The sequence below is a fragment of the Palaemon carinicauda genome, chromosome 36, assembly GCF_036898095.1.
Source record: "Palaemon carinicauda isolate YSFRI2023 chromosome 36, ASM3689809v2, whole genome shotgun sequence".
Classification (NCBI taxonomy): domain Eukaryota; kingdom Metazoa; phylum Arthropoda; class Malacostraca; order Decapoda; family Palaemonidae; genus Palaemon; species Palaemon carinicauda.
In genome coordinates, this window is record NC_090760.1 from 15,661,069 (window position 1) to 15,680,659 (window position 19,591).

Genomic DNA, 19,591 nt, shown 5'->3' on the forward strand with positions numbered 1-19,591 from the left:
TGAATGAAGAGGGTCCAGGCAATGACGATTCCCCTGCAGCGGCCGAGTTAACGGATATATGCCGACGGGAAGACCGATGGACCAGAGAGGGAGAGGTTATTCCCCACGAAGTGGAACTGTGCTGGCCTTGCTACTACGCAAGTGTCGTTGTCGTATATGTATCACACACACAGCACAAACACTGAAAAGGAAACTTACCACATTTCTATACACATATATATATATATAAACATTAAGAATGTTTATATTTATAAATACAGTACAAGCATAAGAAAAAGTAAGTTAAAAGACAAAAATTAATGGCCGTCCAAAACAAGCGAGGAGGGAGAGAGGAAACAACCGCTCTTGATCCGAGTCAAAAGTAAAGTGAACTAAATCACAGGTGTGTGAACGGGAGTGGTAGCAAGCTACCACCCCCTAACCCCGCTAACTAGCGGTGTGGGTAGTTAACCCTCGCTAAATTTTAATGGCTCGTCATTTCAGCTCCGCCGAAAGTATAACCCCTAGTAAATAGCGTGGTTTGTATTCCAGTTACGGAACAAATAAATTTAAAAATGCCACTTTCAATGTACAACACATTATGTCCAAGGATCTTGGCAAGGATGAACCGCGCCTCTAACAGATATCTATTTCTTTCTGTGCTATAAGTGGGGCATTCAATCAACACATGCCTCACAGTCAAGGGTATTAAACAGTTGTCACAATATGGTTGGTATTAGCCAGCCAGCAGAAACTCATGTGTCATCCGAGTGTGACCAATGCGGAGACGACAAAAAGTAGTCTCCCATTTTCAGGGCATCCCATTATATCTCCAAGGGGATATAACAATCACAATTTCTCTCATCTTATTTTCGGTTAAACTATCCCAATGATGTTGCCAACTGTTATAAGTAAAATTCTTAATTGCTAGTAAAAAAAATCATTACAAAGAATGGGATACCGTCTTGGTGGCAACTCTGCTGCAGCACTCTTTGCCAGTGAATCTGCCTCTTCATTTCCAGACACACCTATGTGGGCCGGCACCCAGCAAAAACGAACTGTTATACCTTTCAGGCCAATGATTAAAAGCCACTCTAATATATATATATATATATATATATATATATTATATATATATATATATATATATATATATATATATATATATATATGAAAAATTAAGTTAAAAGACAAAAATTAATGGCAGTCCAAAATAGATGAGAAGGAAGAGCAGTTACAACCAGTCTCCATTCGAGCTAAAAGTATAGAGAGCTAAATAACCGGTGTGAGTGGGAGCGGTAGCAAGCTAACCCCCCCCCCTACCCCCTCTAACTAGCAGTATGGGTAGTTAACCCTCGCTAAATTTTAATGGCTTGTCATTTAAGCATCGCAGAAAGTAATACCCTAAATAAATAGCGTAGGATTGTATTCCAGTTACGGAACAAACAAAGATTTGTCAACCCTACATAAGCTCCAATGTATGTACAAAGCAGCAGTAACTTAGACGGAAATACATTCTAGCGTACATCACACATAGGTAAACTAAGGTTATAAGGTAATAAAAATTCATAAAATAGAGAAATTATTTTGCTACCACTGTATGTTAATAGATCTAATAAATCTATATAAACATCTCTCTTCATTTTGCTATTATATCTACGTGGCAAACAATTACAATACTGTACTTACCTTGCGTTGCTGCAAACGTGTCACACCCTGAACCACTTTCAGGAACTGCTCACGGCACTTTTCATCCCCCATATTATTGTTCAATTTGATAAAAGCAGCAGCTAATGTCCTGAAAAAGAAGCCATACACCATATAATTACCCTGTAAAACAAAGTGCACTGAATGGAAAATAGAAAGAGGAAGCACTTTTTTTATTAGTATCATTATTACTAAGCTAAAACCCTAGTTGGGAAAGCACAAAGCTATTCGCCCAAGAGCTCCAACAGGGAAAAACAGCCCAGTGAGGAAAGAGAATACACTACATGAGAAGTACAGTAATGAACAATTAAAATAAAATATTTTAACCCTTTTACCCCCAAAGGACGTACTGGTACGTTTCACAAAACCCATCCCTTTACCCCCATGGACGTACCGGTACGTCTTTGAAAAATATGCTATACAAATTTTTTTTTTCATATTTTTGATCATTTTTTTTTTTAAATTCAGGCATTTTCCAAGAGAATGAGACCAACCTGACCTTTCTATGACAAAAATTAAGGCTGTTAGAGCAATTTAAAAAAAAATATACTGCAAAATGTGCTGGGGAAAAAAATAACCCCTTGGGGTTTAATGGTTGGAAATTTCCAACGAGCCTGGGGGTATAAGGGTTAAGAACAGTAACATTACAAAAAATCTTTCATATATAAACTATTTAACTTTTAAAAAGCAAGAGGAAGAGAAAAGATAGAATAGTGTGACTGTGTGTAGCCTCAAACAAGAGAACTCTAGCCCAAGACAGTGGAAGACCATGGTACAGAAACTCAGAAATTAAAACTGAGCATGTGATTCAGTTTCATTTAGACGCTGAGTCACTGTTGAAAAAATTTTCAGCAATAAGCTTATCATTTTCATTGAGATGACTTGAATCATACAGAGGTTTCATAGATACTGCAGTTGGTTATGGAAATACTAAGTATTTGAAAATCATCAATGTCGCTGCTTCATTAAAATACAGTACTGTGGTTTCAAGGAAAATTTGAGTCGTGGGGGAAATATGAAATTCAGAGATATGTATTTTTCCTAATGATACAAATTTTAGCTATTTATTTATGGGTATTACTTTCTGCAAAGCTGAAATGACGAGCCATTAAAATTTAGCAAGGGTTAACTACCCATACCACTAATTAGTGGGGGTAGGTGGGGTAGCTTGCTACCGCTCCCACTCACACACCGGTGATTTAGCTCACTTTGCTTAGAGGTAGGACTTCAAGGGGGATAGGGCTGGCGGGCAAGTTTGTATAAATAGCTAAGGTTTGTATAGTTAGGAAAAACATAAATTATCTATGAATTTGTCATTTGTTCTGTAACCAGAATACAAACCACGCTATTTATTAGGGGTGACTCACCAATTAAGAAAGGTGGATGTGCCTGCCAATCTGGCTTTTGGCTTTACCTGGGGGCTCCTTATCTGAGTACAGTATGCCAGTACTCAAAATTTAGGAGTCCCTGCACCTTGCAAAAACCTTGCTACGCAAAGTCCGTGGCTTAGGCAAGCTGTGTGTTGAGGTATATAGAAGTGTGACCGTCCAGGTAAAGTTATTCCGAGTCTTTATAAGGGAAAACTGTTGTAACCAAGACTTTCCCAATACCACCTCGCTAGGGTATGGGGACGCAACAGTATTAGTTTTAATACTAGGTACACAAGGGAGCATGGTTTACCTGCAGTGGTTTGAGGTCAGCTGTGCAGAGAACCAAGGATGCTGCTTTCCCCAGTAGGGGGGATGATGAAGAAAAGATCGGAGTCAATTTCACCCTCAAGGAAGTGACCGTGCCGGAAACTCCTCTTTTCCTCTTCAATGGGGTGGAGGAAGCCATGGTTCTGTGTCGAGTCTAGAGCTATAGGCTGCTCTGACGAGCGGCCAGACAGGGCAGGGTTGAATGCCTGTGGTACAGCTCTGACTAGAGCACTAAACCAAGGCTGCTGACTGACCGAAGCACTGTCAAACAGATCCACTGAAGGGAAAGGGACCGAAGGTAGGGCCTCGAGAGGCTTTACCAAGAATAGGAACGGTGATGGAAGGTCGGCAGGTCTGATGGGTGGCAGGTCAGGAACTGGGATGTGCACTATGTAAGGGCGAGCATCCACCGATGGAGATCGCGAACAATCTGCAGAGAGGTCCAGGACCGAAGTCGGAGGACTAGTAGCAGGTCCAGTGACGGCCGAAGGTCAACGGCCAGATGACTGCAGCGAATGCTCCTCAGCAGGTGAAGGCTACGACGACGAAGCAGAAGAGCAGAAGAGCAGAAGAGGCGCCTTTTCACCTATGGTGAAGGGAGACCTCTAAGGCGAAGTGGAGGGCGAGCTTTCCGACGAAGGCGCCCTCTAGGGGCCTTTGGATCAGCAAGCTGACCGTACGCCGCAGCAGTCCTCCGAAGGAGAGTCTCTATAAGTGAACTCCCCCGAGAGACAGACGTTGAACTTAGTTTCCCCCTCGAAGGATGTTCAGGAACGGGGGAAACTAAGTCGGCAGCAACCGCTGGAGAATCTGAAGGGGATCTACCTCTGATGGCGACGATGACTGCTGAAAAGTAGCACCCTTGCGAATGATCTGCAGCAATGCGTCCTTGGAGGGCAGACCCGAGAGTCGCAAGGACGACCAAACCTGTAACAAAGGAGTTAGTGACATGGCCTCACCCGGGGGGAGAGGTGGGGCCTCTTCACTAGGGGAAGCAACACCATCTCTCGAGGGTCGGGGTTGGACGACATTAAATTGGTCTACGCTACTACTCGACGGTCTCTCGTAAGAGACTGAACGAGTAGAAGCTTCAGAGAAGGGTTGGGAGATGGAAGAAGAGGCCTTGGGTTTTCCTCCCTTCGAAAGAACCTTCGAAGGAGAAATATACCGCTTAGACTTCTTCCGCCGTCGCCCAAACCTCTCCCACTTGGAGGAAGACCACTCCCTGGACTCATTACACTTGTCATCACTATCACACAGTTGACCTCTGCAGGTAGGACAAAGGGTGTGGGGATCTGTCTCCACCGTCAACATAAATGTTCCACAGGGCCGGCCGGTAAGTCAAAGGCAGGTACGCATGGTAGCAGGAGTCAACTCACAAACACACACAAGAAAAAGAAAAAGCAAAAACAGATTAATGGCTGTCCAAATAAAGGCGAAGAATGAAGGGCGGCAACGTCCGTTCACCTTCCGAGCAAAAAGCAAAGTGAGCAAAATCTCAGGTGTGTGAGGGGGAGCGGTAGCAAGCTACCCTCCCCTAACCACCGCTAACTAGCAGTGTGAGTAGTTAACCCTCGCTAAACTTTAATGGCTCATCATTTCATCTACGCCGAAAGTAATACCCCTAATAAATAGCGTAGGTTTGTATTCCAGTTACGGAGCAAACAAAAATTAATGGTAGTCCAAAATAGGCGAGGAGGAAGAGCGGTTACAACAGGTCTCCATCCGAGCCAAAAGTAAAGTGAGCTAAATCACAGGTGTGAGCAGGAGCAGTAGCAAGCTACCCACACTACCTAACCCCACTAACTATAGGTATGGGTAGTTAACCCTTGCTAAATTTCAATGGCTCGTCATTTCAGCTTCGCAGAAAGTAATACCCCTAAATAAATAGTGTAGGTTTGTATTCCAGTTACAGAATAACTAGTTTGTATGAGAGGATATAAAGTACAGTACAGTATACTGTAATGTATAAAATTATCTTTAGAAGCAATTGATTTTGTACCAATTTCAAAATTCCAATACACAAATTCTGTTCAATATCATATGTCCACAGGTTATTCATGATTTTCATTATTTTCAAATTCGGATTTTGACATTTTATAGGCCACTGTTTTTCTTTTATGGGAAAACTATAAAAAAGTTCACACATTCTGCTTCAAAATCAAACCAGATTGAGTGCAGTATCAAATCTTGAATAATAATTTCATAAGAGGGAGGAACTACCACAGACATCAAAGGATACCGACACTGGGGACATATTGACCATGCTAAATGGTAATTTTGTATTGAATTTTTTCTATAAGAATAAGTAGCTGTTTTCCTAGGTTACATTGCCCTGTAATACACTACAATGAAACCGCTAGCTACCCTCTTCACCATTGGCATCGCCACAGAAGACAAAGGCACATGCGATACCTACCCTAAATACCAATGGAGACCAACACCTCTCGTATGTCACACTTGTCGTCAATGGTAACACAAATGAAGAGGAGCTTGCAACCTGCAATAAGGGGTCCAAGGGCTCCTTACTACAGACGCATAATCCCCAGAGATTGAGTCTTGGGAGAAAACACAGGAGCAGTGGTAGCATGAAGGAAGAAGCAAAGCTCTCTTCCTCCTCCTTGCAGAATAGGCCACACCCTAAGCTTTGCCACATGAGGCTGAGAGGCTCATTGCAAACAAACCACACCACAAGCAAGAGCACAGGAGTGTGGATCTACTGGCTGTTTAACTCGAAAATAAGATGTAAAGTTCATCCTCCCACAATCTAGTGCCCTGCCTCACATTAATAATTAACACCAAGCATTTAACCCTTGAAATAAAAATTAATTGGAAAGTTTACCTGAAAACATAATGAACTCCGTTTTTTTATGCGTAAGTACAAATTATTACAGAATTACACAATAGACTTACAAAGATTTGCCTCCTACAGCCCTAATGTAGCTCAAACTATATAAAATGCTAGGTTCAACATATTTATTAAAAAAATTAAGATCATTATATGCATAAACCTGGGAGCTAAAGTGACCTAGGCTAGTTTTAGACTTGGTTATTTATCTCGTTGTAATGGTAAATGAAAATTAACCAATAAAATTAATAGTTAATAACTAAATCATAAAATCATAACATTAAAATCCTCCTACGGTAAAAAAAAAAAAAAAAAAAATACAGTGGATCCAAATAGTCAAAAAATGTATCTTTCTTAGGATAAGAATAGAAAAGTTGACATGTACTAAAATATTTACTGGTTAATATAATTCCTTGGCAATTTTTTTTTCTTTACCTCCAATCAAAACTTCAATTTCTATCAATATCAAATTCAAACCTATTTTCAGATTCTTCATATATTTCATGAGAATCAAATGAACAACCAAGAAATTTTCTTTGCGAATTAACAGTTGCCAATAATTTCCTTTCCAGTACCTTATACATTTAACCTATAAGAATAAAAAAAATGGTTTAAGGCAAAGACTATATAATCAAGACTTGGGGCTTGGACGGCAGAGCATCGACAAAGCAACACACGGCCGCTGCATTGACCAGAAGAAGAAACAGATGAATAAATCTTTATATTGTTGCAAATTGCAATTAGTTTTCTTGCACTTATATGAAGTATAGTGAGTAATGTCTCTCTATTAGTAAAGCCTACAGGATCAGAAGAAAATATATATTTGTGGAAATGGGGATTTTTGGGTTGTTTTGGGGATTTTTTATAATGAGTTTTGGGGATTTTTTATGATGAGTTTTGGGGATTTTTTATCATGAGTTTTGGGGATTTTTTATCATGGGTTTTGGGGATTTTTTATCATGAGTTTTGGGGATTTTTTATCATGGGTTTTGGGGATTTTTTATCATGAGTTGTGGGGATCTTTAGACAAACCCATCTGGCAACACATGTCTACGGGCCGACCAAGGGAAAGGCCCGTGCCAACAAAAGAGTTGGCTGTAATACTCCACGAACGAACGGACGTACGAACGAACGCAACACATGGCCACCCAAAAAACACCGCCCTTCAATGCATTAAACTCAGCAGTCAAAGTTTTTCTTCTGGGCAAATATGTCATCATCTGATGGAAAATTGTGTGGTCTTGGGTGAATACACTTGGAACCGCCATGACATTTTATAGCTGTTGCAATTTAATTCACAAAGTTGCAACGCCAAAAAAATACTTAATATATCGCACAGATACAAAATAAACCGCTTGTCTGTGAACAAACATTTATCTTAACAGAGGAACACTCACCGTGTTTTGCCTAACGACATAAGCTCTTCCACCCTTACTAACCAAGCTACAACCCTAGTTGGAAAAGCAATATGCTATAACCCCAAGGGCTCCAATAGGGAAAAATAGCCCAGTGAGGAAAGGAAATAAATAAATGATGAGAACAAATTAACAATAACTCATTCTAAAAACAGTAACAACGACAAAACAAATATGTCATGCATAAACTATTAACGTCAAAACAGATATGTCATATACTAACTATAAAGAGACTCATGTCAGCCTGGTCATAATAAAAACATTTGCTGCAACTTTGAACGTTTGAAGTTCCACTGATTCAACTACCCGATTAGGAAGATCATTCCACAACTTGGTCACGGCTGGAATAAAACTTCTAGAATACTGTGTAGTATTGAGCCTCATGATGGAGAAGGCCTGGCTATTAGAATTAACTGCCTGCCTAGTATTACGAGCAGGATAGAATTGTCCAGGGAGATCTGAATGTCAAGACGTGTTTCGCAGACTGCATGTGAACCGTCGATATATAAACATTTCAAAAAAACAATATGCACAGTAAAGAAATACAGTATATATATATATATATATATATATATATATATATATATATATATATATATATATATATATATATATATATATGTATATATATACACACACACATATATATATATATATATATATATATATATATATATATATATATATATATATATATATATATATATATATATATATATTTAAAAAAATACTCGAATGTCCAAACCGTAAACTTAATACTTAATTGTTTATCTATTTAGTCAATTATTTCAGATAGTCATTATACTATTTTGGGGAAATATTTTATTATTATTTTTTTTTATTTATGTTAGTTTAGAACAAACTTATTTACTTTACTATTTTCATAACGGGTCCCGCGATCTTGAAGAGTTTGTTCAATGCTGACATGAGTCTTTTTATAGTTTATATATGACGTATCTGTTTTGACGTTACTGTTTTTAGAATGATTTATTGTTGATTTGTTCTCCTCATTTATTTATTTCCTTACTTCCTTCCTTCATTGGGCTATTTTTCCCTGTCGGTGCCCTTGGGCTTGTAGCACCTTGCTTTTCCAATTAGGGTTGTAGCTTGGCTATTAATAATAATAATAATAATAATAATAATAATAATAATTTCATTAATTTTTATTTTATGATGAAACCAACAAATATTAAAATCAAAATTAATAATAATAATAATAATTTCATCTATTTTGATATTAATGATGAAACAAACAAATATTAAAATCAAAATAGATAATAATAATAATAATAATAATAATAATAATAATAATAATAATAATAATAATAATAATAATAATAATAATAACTGGAACGAAACAATAATTCAATCACGGGCAGAGTCTAATGACAATCGAGACTTATTTATTGCTAACCACGTCTATAATTACCTAATCCTAACAAAACATGTTACATGGCAAATCAAAATAGAATTTAAGAATAGGCTCAGGTAATAATGATACGTAAGCCTTCCATGGTAGCCTAGACATAATTTATCACAATAATAGAACAACAGAACCACTTTTAATTACGGTAAAGGTATCGAAGCATCCTTAAGTTGCATTAAGTGAAAAGTAAGTGGGGTGTATGTACAATAGCGGCCTCCTGTATGTATCGTTATGGATAACTTAGAATAAGGCAGTGTAAGGGGGGGGGGAATGGTCGCCGGGGGGGCGTTAGCCCTAAGTTAGGTAAGTAGGTAAAGACATGTGTTGTAGGTTAGGGGGGGAAGTTTATGTTAGTCGATGTCCACCTATAATAAACGCGCGAGGAACTGGCCGCCGATATACAAAGGCTCCAGTTAAGTTAAAAGGGGTCCTAGGGGATATAGTCCAGCACATCCACATGCAAGTCTAGATGCGGTAGACTTGAGTACCTCTGAAAATGCCATTTGCATAATTCCTGGTCTAGGCTAGGTTAAAGAGAGTTTAGACCGGATACAGCATCCAAGAAAGTGGGAGTTTTTCCATAGGGAACACATGTTTCATAAAAAGAAAAATTTTCCAGTCTGTAACGATAAACATCCTTTGTTAGGTTAGGCAGTGAGAAGCTCATGGAGATGTCAAACCCAATATGATACAAAAGCCTGAAGTTCTGAAATAATATATTAAGACAGGAAAAGCTAATTGAATTAAAGCAGAAAACTTAAAAGGAGGTGCATTGAAGATATAACGTTCTTTTTATAACATGAGAAATGAACATAGGATGCTGCTCTTCATTGTTACTCACAGAGGGAGGGGGTTGCTTGATGATGGCTGCATGGCAGTGGTTATACAAACGAAATAATTCAATTTTATCTAAATCATGTTTTGGGAATAGTTCGCCATTCACGTAGTTTTAAAATTCTTATAAAAATTATTAACAGTAAAGCCGGTATGGCTTAATTAAAGTGCTATATATTTCTATTGCTGGAGAAAATTATATTCCCCAAAACAAATACTGTATCATAATTGCAAATATTTCATATCTTCTTTAAAATACCGACAAATGTGTCATAGTTCAACTATTATCGTGAGTTGACAGAGGAGTTCTATGAGCTTCAATATTCAAATGATGAATTGTGTTTGGATTACAAACTGATTTATGTAATAGTACATTATTTATCAATAAATCTGAATTAAGACACATTGTGAATATTATTAACAATTTTTTCAAGCATTATTTCTTATTTCATAGTGCAATATAATTAAGAAAATTATGCGTAACTGGACAAGATATTTAATAGTGGGTTTGTTAAAATTGCAGTAATATTTTTCATACTTTCAACGGCATTTAAAGGATATATAGCTGTTTAATAGTACATTTTTGCATATAGTGATTTCAACGACCAATATGCAGAGTGAAATGATGAATGCCTTGAAATGCATATGATAAAATGACTGTGAAGGTCCTATAGAGTATCAAGAGAGTAAGCCTAGTGTTCCCTTGCTGTACAGAAAAGCACCCCTTAAAGTTAAAGTAAATAAAAGGTCTATTGAAATAAAAACGCTTGCAGAAAAAAAATATCTTTAAAGAAGACCTTGACATTTAGGAAGAAAATAATTAAATAAAATATGCGAGAGGACAGGACAAACGTTTAAGATTCGGCCACACCAGGCAAGACTAGCAGCAAGGTTAGAGGTAAGAGGTTTCATGTTTCTGAGCGGTACACGTTCAGTTGTTAGGTTCTAGCCATGGCTAATCAAAAATTTGTTAGGAAGGTGTTTTGGAGAGTAAAACTAAGTTAATTAAATGGAAGATATGACAACCAACTACAAATGGATGGTAATGAAATAGTGGGTAGGCCTACGCCTTTTTGTGCTTTGCAACCTATTTAATCACCATTTAAGTTCTCATACATATATATATATATATATATATATATATATATATATATATATATATATATATATATATATATATATATGTAGCCTATATATATAACCACAAAAAATCTAAAAGATGAAGTGGAAAAATTTCAATTATGAAAAAATCGTATGTATCTTTAAACAATATATCTCATGCAAATACTAGTTAATTCTGAAATAAAATGGATGGTGATTTTTCAAGAACTTTATCATATTTGAAGCAATTGTAATGGCTGGTAAGAGAGAGATTGAGGTTGTCTATAGTTCGACGTTTGTTTTGTGAGCTTGAGTCTAAGAAGGCTGTTGCTAACAAAGATTCAAAAGACTTGTGCTATACGCAGATATTCATAAAATTTGGCATCGCACAAACGAGACTGGCAATACTAATTGTAGAATTAACTTATTTTCCCTTCTCTGTTTATTAGAATCGTGAATCCAAACTCTTGTATAATCTATTTTTCAGTTTGAAACAAAGATTTTTAATCAGTAGTAATTTCCTATTACATCACCATCGTGTCATGTTTGCGAGAGGTTATCTTCGACTGATGAGAGTGAGGAGGCAAGAGAGGTGTGGCCACGCAATATTTTGTGGCTGGCGTGCCGCCCAAGTCATGCCTCTACCTCGACGCTCATCGCGTGCGGTGTGGCTGAAGCTTATATAACTTTAAGAGACGAAGAGCAGACAATTAATGAAGAATGGTGCGATATTAAGAACATATATCAGTCAGTTAGTAGTGAAGTCTTGGGACACACAGTTATAAGGAGAAAGCCATGGATATCAAGTGATACTTAGGATACTATAAAAAGAAAACAAAGACAGATATTAATTATTAAAAGTTTTCGAGGAAGTAATGAAAATTACAAGGTAGAGACTGCTAAATATTCCAGTTTTGACAGTGAGGTCAAAAGAAAAGCCAGGAATGACTAGAGAGAATATTTAGACAGTAAAGCAGATGAGGCTGACAAAGCTATGAATTCAGGAGGTGGCTATGGTGTGAGAATTGACCTTAGAATTATTAATGAAATCTCCACTGGGGCAAAGAGGAAGAACCATTTAACCATAGAAAATAGAGATGGCTCTGTTATAGCAACAGAAGATGAAGAAAGACAATGGATGGAACACCTCAGAGAGGTTATGAATGGGACATATGAGGGGAATTTGATTGATATACCTGAAGCTGATGAAGACCTTGATGTGCCCATGAATGAATTCAGTATGTTTGAAGTCGAAGCTATCCTCAAAAAATAGAAAAAAAAATGGAAAGCCACGGGATACGATGGAATAACTGCCAAGATTATACTGACCAAAAATGAAGTGACTCCCAGACTACTTACAAGATTATTTTGTAGAATGTGGCATGAAGAGGCAAAGCCTGATGAATGGGAGTTAGGAGAGTTGGTGAAGAAAAAAGAAAAAAAAGAGACCCTGATTGATTGCAATAATTAGAGTGACATAACAATCATGTCAGTTGTTATGAAATTACATAGTATGCTTATTCTAAAGAGATTGGAGAGAAAGATTGATGAAAAGCTGAGAGATGAGCAAGCGGGACTTAGAAAAGGTAGAAGTTGCACCGACCAAATTTTCATTTTAAGACATGTACAGCAATGGTGGCTTTTGAGGAGTATGATAAAGCCTTTGATAGTGTGCACCGCCCAATTTTGTGGAGAGTCCTGCGTTTTTATGGAATTTCTCTTAAATATGTAGATTTGATATGTGTGTTCATGAGCATAGCAAGTGCAAAGTTAATGTTTTTATAAAATGAATTTCCAGTGAACAGCAGAGTACTCCAAGGGAATGTGTTGTCAACTATGTTGTTTATCCTCCTCATGGATTTTGCAATAAGTAGAACAGTCAGTGATGGTGGAAAAGGGTTGGACTGGATTAGTGATAGGAATTTAGCAGACCTAAAGTATGCTGATGATGCTATCATTCTAAGCAGAACACCACAGAATTTGCAATGCTTGCTTTCCAGAAGTCATGAAATATCACACGAGGTTAGGCTGAAGATAAATAGAAGAAAGACAGAAATGATGAGAACGGAGTATGCAATGGAAAATGAAATGTCACTAGAAGGAGAAAGGATTAATGAGGTAGAATCAATTAAGTATTTGGGAGATATTTATTTTAATGTTGTTACTCTCAAAATATCTTATTTTTCTTTGTTTCCTTTCCTCACTAGGCTATTTTCCCTGTTGGAGCCCCTGGGCTTATAAGATCCTGCTCTCCCAGCTAGGGTTGTAGCTTAGCAAATAATAATAATAATAATATATTTTCATTTATTATATCTTTAACCTCGTAAATCATGAGGAAATTGTGCAATATTAAGAGCTCAGAGAGACTGCAAGTCTTTATGATGATGCAAGTAACATGTGACAAAAACTGCTCTGCCGTTAGGCTTCGACCACACCGAGCGCAACTAGCAGCGAGGTTACAGGGAAGAGGTCCCCGCTGCAAATTGAAACCTAAGGTATTGTATGTGGGTGGCCACATTGGAGACGCAAGAAGCCATCAACCACTGCAGATGCTGCCAAGCTATATTTCGTGTTTTGAAAAACCAGGTGACGCAATTGATAGTAATTCATTCAATTACCCCTAATGAGTCAGTATGGATAAATATCAACACAATATCATGCTCAAATAGAAATAAATTTCTACCTCATACTTGGGATTGAACCCTAGCCGCTTCGAATGAATGGCCAGGTCACTTCCAACCATATCACCAGAAGCCATAAGAGAGAGAGAGAGCCTTACCTTATTGCCTTATTCTATGTTTGGGCTCCTCCAGGTCCCTCAGTGTGAGGCACCTCGTATATGCATCTTCCGGTGTATTTCGCATTTTCCAATCTTGGATGGTCTGGGATGCATCTTAGGTGTTTATCGAGCTTATTCTTAAACACATCTACGCTCACTCCTGATATGTTTCTTAGATGAGCTGGCAGTGCATTAAATAGTTGCTGCATTATCGATGCTGGTGCGTAGTGGATTAATGTCCTGTGTGCCTTCCTTAGTTTTCCTGGTATAGTTTTGGGCACTGTTAATCTACCTCGGCCTGCTTTTTCCGTTCTTTTTAAGCTCCATGATGTTTTTAGTAATTCCTTTGATTTGTTTCCATGCTTGTATTATCATGTAGCGTTCTCTTCTCCTTTCTAGACTGTATAATCTTAAAAATTGCAGTCTTTCTCAGTAGTCAAGGTCCTTAACTTCTTCTATTCTAGCAGTAAAGGACCTTTGTACACTTTCTATTTGTGCAATATCCTTTTGGTAGTGTGGGTACCATATCACATTGCAGTATACGAGTGTACTACGCACATAAGTTTTGTAAAGCATAATCATGTGTTCAGTTTTCTTGTTTTAAAGTGTCTGAATAGCATTCCTATTTTTGCTTTACATTTAGCCAACATTCTTTCTCTGTTTCCCCAATTTATTGATTTGAATTTATCGGAGTTAAATACCATCCTAGTTATCTCCACCCATTCATATATTTTGTTTAGATCTCTTTGTCATGAGTTCCTATCTTCATCACAAGTAATTTCTCTACTTATTCTTGTGTCATCGGCGAAACTTCTCACTACAGTCTCTAACATTACAGTCTGTGTTTGAAATCATAATAACAAACAGCAGTGCAGCTAGTACCGTACCCTATGGCACGCCAGATATTACCTGAGCTTCATCTGATTTCTTGTCATTTGCAACCACTATCTGTTTTCTGTTTTGTAGAAATTCTTTTATCCATTTTCCTATTTTTCCCTTAATATTATGCTTTCCCATTTTTTTCTCTAATATATTATGGTCTACCTTGTCAAAGGCTTTTGAAAAATATAGATATACCACATGTGTCTTTTTCATTTATCATATTTTTATATATGTTTTCATAGTGTGCTATCAGTTGGGTTTGTGTACTTTTTCCGGGCACAAAACCGTGTTGACCTATATTAAACAAATTATTTTTAACCAATTGATTCATTATTTTCTATTTTATTCCCCTTTCATACAGAGAGAGAGAGAGAGAGAGAGAGAGAGAGAGAGAGAGAGAGAGAGAGAGAGAGAGAGAGAGAGAGAGAGAGAGAGAGAGAGAGAGAGATTACATCTACGGTAACAAGCAGGCGCCGTTGATTCTGAATGTCACTTTGTCAATAATGTTTTTATTATTATGCGTATCAAATTTTATTCATGCATCAGGAAGTAAAACTAGACAAACCGAATAGTATTTGACGGACATTTACTCCGCCAAAACCACACCATGATATGTTTCACGACCAAGCCTCTCTAGTAGCTAGCGCCATCTACTTTCTTGAAGTTTTACTATTATGATGTTGTGCTGTTACGGTGCAACTCGACCGTCGTGTATCTTGATGTTTTTTATTTTCTATCTGAGTTAGGCTTTGATTTTGACTATATTATTCTCAGACTTACATCAGAATTGAAGATAAAGATGCCATTGTAAAATAAAAAATAGATCATCATAGTAAAACTGGCGGAAAGAAAACTGTCCATTATTTAGTTGGCATAGTTCCATGCATAGAATAAATTTTAGTGCATGTCATGCATGGCGTGCTGTTTAAGGAATCTTTCGTTTTTATTTTGAATTATGTTCAAGGAATCTTCGATCGAATAAGACTTAAATCGAAAACCAATTTTATTTCACAAGTACATGCCAATCCTATCAGGGGGAAAGAAACAATTAGGTTTTGTATAGGCTATGGCGAGTTAGGTTGAATTGAATATAAAATTTAGGCCTTAAGCCAAGCAATGGGTCATATTTTTGACACCAGGTGTGTGATTTTTACAATAAAATGTTCTTCCTTTTTTCGCACTCAGTATCGTATTCAAGATCATGTGTACAGCAAACTAAGTTTTACTGAATTTTTTAATTTCTCAAAGATAAAGGACACAAACATAGTGGTAATTTCTTATATTGCTTCGTCTAACTTTACATGTGTAGATTGCAGGATTATCTATTATTTCGCAAAGTTGTGATAAAGATATGACTATAATCCAATGGTAAGTGCAGAACCATATTACATAATAAACTGAATACTATGGCACAAGCGTAGGCTACGTTTCTGGAGCCTTTTAGTGCTTTGGGCTCCGCGAGTCCACCACAAGGCCACCTGCTTGATCGGGGTTGGCACTCGTAAGTTTCGTAAAAGATATACCTCGACATTAGTGATAAATGCGTTTGTTATAATTTATGCCTAGTATTTAAATTCAACATTATCCTTAAAGAGATTATGATTCTTTTCAAGTAAATAAGCTCTATGTAAAATTAAATGAAAATGTGATCGGTGTTATTGTTGTGAGCGGTTGGTAATAACCAGTGTTGCTTTCAATGAGCGACGTAAACGATAGGAGCTTTGATAAAATTTAATGATTATATTCCATTAATAATATTTTAATCAATATATAACAGGTTATAATATATAAATATAACAAGAAATATATGTTTTCCTGACTACAACATCATGTATTTTATCCGAACTGTACGTCCTTCGGAAACTTTATGTTGGTATGTATGAATAGCATGGCTGCCTGTAAACTGAAAATCGGTTCTTTTACCGTGATCTAAAATAAAAAATCATAACAATAAATCAACGGTTTACATAAAATATTATTAATTATAAAGTATATATAAGTATTATTGTATTATTTTGTGTATAAAATATTTCAACCACATGTTTTGTTATTAAACTACTCTTCTCGAAATCCATCTTCAATAAACATACGACATGGTATGCCCTCCAAAGCGATAAATTGCCAAGGTCATTTCGATATCAATAGTCATTATAAAAGTTAAATTATCTGTTAAATAAATTATTAATGTAAAAAGATTTACAAATACCTTGTGATATACTGTTTTGCAATTTTCGATAAAGCTACAGCCCGCGTGAGGAGCACGCCACCGTCATCTACATTTCGGGTTCGTAACTAATCCGATGTAAATATCACATTGTTTCGGTGGTAGTTGCTTATCTTTATTTATTCTTTAATCGTGATCTTTAACGTTAGCAGTGTTGCCAGATGTGGAGATATATCCCTAGATTTGAGGATTTTCGGTGTCTGGTGTGGATATTCTGTACAAATTTCTATGAAGAAACAAAGACGAGCAAACCTTTATATTGTTGCAATTAGTTGGCTTGCGCTTATATGAAGTATATTGAGTAATTTCTATATTAGTAAAGCCTACGGGATCAAGACAGAAGAAAATATATTTGTGGAAATGGGGATTTGTGGGTTGTTTTGGGGATTTTTGTATCACGAGTTTTGGGGATTTTTATACTAACCCATCTGGTATCACTGAACGTTAGTAGCTTTCTGTTATTTGTTGTGTAAACACCCTACACGAAGTAACTGGCGTGAATTAAGTTGCAATGCTCAATTTTGCGACTGCCAAACGTCCAACGTTGTAAAACCAATACTGTATTAAGGTAGGGAAGCTATTATTATCATTGGTTATTAGTTTAATAGTGAACTATAGCAACATTTATGTATTGTTTTGAAGTTTTATCCCATAGTGTGAAATTGACTATCATTCCTATGCTTCTTTTAAACTTAAAAGTTTTATTCTCGTCATAAACGATTTATGATGTAATTATATTAATGTTTTAGGTTGTATGCCTTGACTGGTAGCGATTTATATTGGTTTGTAACATAACTTGGTTTTGTTTACGTTTTTAGAGACTGTAGGGAGTATGGACAGGTGGGATCCTGGTTGCAAACGCCATCTATCGGGGGTTTTGTAGGTAAATGGAACGGATAGGCCTACATAAGGCCATTTGAAATATTTCTAACTATATCATGGGTGTTTTTTTGTGTATTCACGTCAACTTTTTATAAGGGAAACGACTGTATAATGTCTTGTTTTATGGAACTTTTTTTCCGACCTTTTATACAAATTATCTTTTTTCCAGCTTTCGGAGTTCTTGATAGGCCTAAGCAGGTGATTTTTTGGTTAATTATTATACATTGGTGTTTCGTATTTGTATTCACATCAACATGTTAATGAAAAACGACTGTATAATGTCTTAAATTTATGGAATTTTAATACATCTTTTTTCCCAGCTTTCTGGGATCTTGATAGGCCTAAACAGGCGATTTGTAGGTTAATTAAGTTGAATTGCCAGGTACTGACAAGGACTGGATTTTCAATGGGATGTGTACATAACATAACATGGACTAGCCTAGAGTTGTATTGTTTAGGCAAATGCATATAGGCTACCCAAAATTTATTCTAAGAAAACACAAATGTCCGTAGCCTGGCGTGCCTAGTCTGGGAGGTGGGTGATTAATTGGCGAATAAAGATTAAATGAACATTCAGATTTCGTACGTAGTATTCTTCATATATGTAGTGGTTCCACAGTCTTATCAAGCTATAAAAGCTGCCACAGCTATCGGAGTGGGACGGGCATACCATAGTAGCCCGAACATAGAATGAACTTAACTTAGGTGAAGTTGAATTAGAGTTTAGCATTACCAAAACATTGGGGGTATGACTTTCTGGTAAATATTAACTGTAGTACAATATTTGTAATGATTAGAGAAATTATCTTTTTATTAAAAAGTACTTTGAAAAAAATCTGTATTTTTCAAATTATGGGAGATTTATAGTCCATGAAGTTTTGATTGAAAAAAGTTTTAAAATGGAAATAATCATGACACCACCTAACCTAACCTAGGAGCCATATCCTTACAGACCTACATCCCTTGGAGGTCCTTCTATAGACCCCCATTCCCTTAGCTTACTATAAGACTTGAGTTGCAGACTCGTGTTTGCTTCCCAAACAGCTTCGCTCAAAACTTTTATTTAGATGTATCTCTTAGTTAATCCCAACAATAAAACGTGATAAATAAAGTAGGTATTTCAAACAATTAACATTTAAATATTGTACTTCATTAAAGTAAAACCTATTTTCATAGAGGTCAACCTGTCATATCCATTTTAAAAGAAAGACAACATTCGCAGAGTTACTTTGACAAGTGACTACTATTATTATTATTATTATTATTATTATTATTATTATGCCATCCAAGGTCAAATAAGGTAACTTAGGTGAGGGTTCACGGTTACTGGGATTTTTTTTTTTTTTTTTTTTTTTTTTTTTTTTTTTTATATAATATAGTGTGACACTAAAAGTCATATCTTGAACTGTTGAGGTATACATTTTCATTGTATTTTTTCTCCATCAAAGTCTTACATGTGATACATTAAGGAATCTTCTTGGGTTAGTGGTAGGATTTTGGTGAAGAAAAAAAAAATAAATCATGAATAAGTAATAAGTATTTGTTGGGTATCTTTCTCTTAATCCTCTGGCACACACAGGGTACATATAAGGCCTCAATGAATTCATACCATAGGTCTTTCCTATGCCATCTCTCTGAGCTCAACCCAATGCTCTGGTCCAACCTTCCTTCACATTGCCATCAGCCAAGTATGTACAGTATATATCATAGCCTATATACAGTATTGTATAAAAAAAGTGGATTCTAACCTAAGCTGGGTTTGTCATATTTGATTTGGAGTTGAATTGTCACACTTCACTATAAGTAAAATATATATG

General features: G+C 36.5%; 2 protein-coding genes across 9 annotated transcripts in view; one reads left to right on the forward strand and one right to left on the reverse strand.

The window, feature by feature from the left end:
- Nucleotides 1-9,960, reverse strand: part of LOC137628766 (uncharacterized protein PF3D7_1120000-like) — a 67,718-nt gene extending 57,758 nt beyond the window's left edge. For 2 of the 3 annotated variants that reach the window (XM_068359962.1, XM_068359960.1), the window contains exons 1-2: nucleotides 9,914-9,960; nucleotides 1,669-1,777 (exon numbers count right to left, since the gene is read on the reverse strand). In XM_068359962.1, coding sequence (XP_068216063.1) covers nucleotides 1,669-1,777; nucleotides 9,914-9,945 — 141 coding nt within the window. In that variant the 5' untranslated portion in view covers nucleotides 9,946-9,960. Of the gene's footprint in view, nucleotides 1-1,668; nucleotides 1,778-5,802; nucleotides 6,059-9,913 lie in introns of those variants that run through there. The other variant, XM_068359961.1, reaches the window with a different exon arrangement.
- Nucleotides 9,961-10,784: 824 nt separating this feature from the next.
- Nucleotides 10,785-19,591, forward strand: part of LOC137628767 (uncharacterized) — an 80,266-nt gene continuing 71,459 nt past the window's right edge. For 5 of the 6 annotated variants that reach the window (XM_068359963.1, XM_068359967.1, XM_068359966.1 and 2 more), the window contains exon 1: nucleotides 17,351-17,460. The gene's annotated coding sequence lies outside the window, so the exon portion shown is untranslated. Of the gene's footprint in view, nucleotides 10,805-17,350; nucleotides 17,461-19,591 lie in introns of those variants that run through there. The other variant, XM_068359964.1, reaches the window with a different exon arrangement.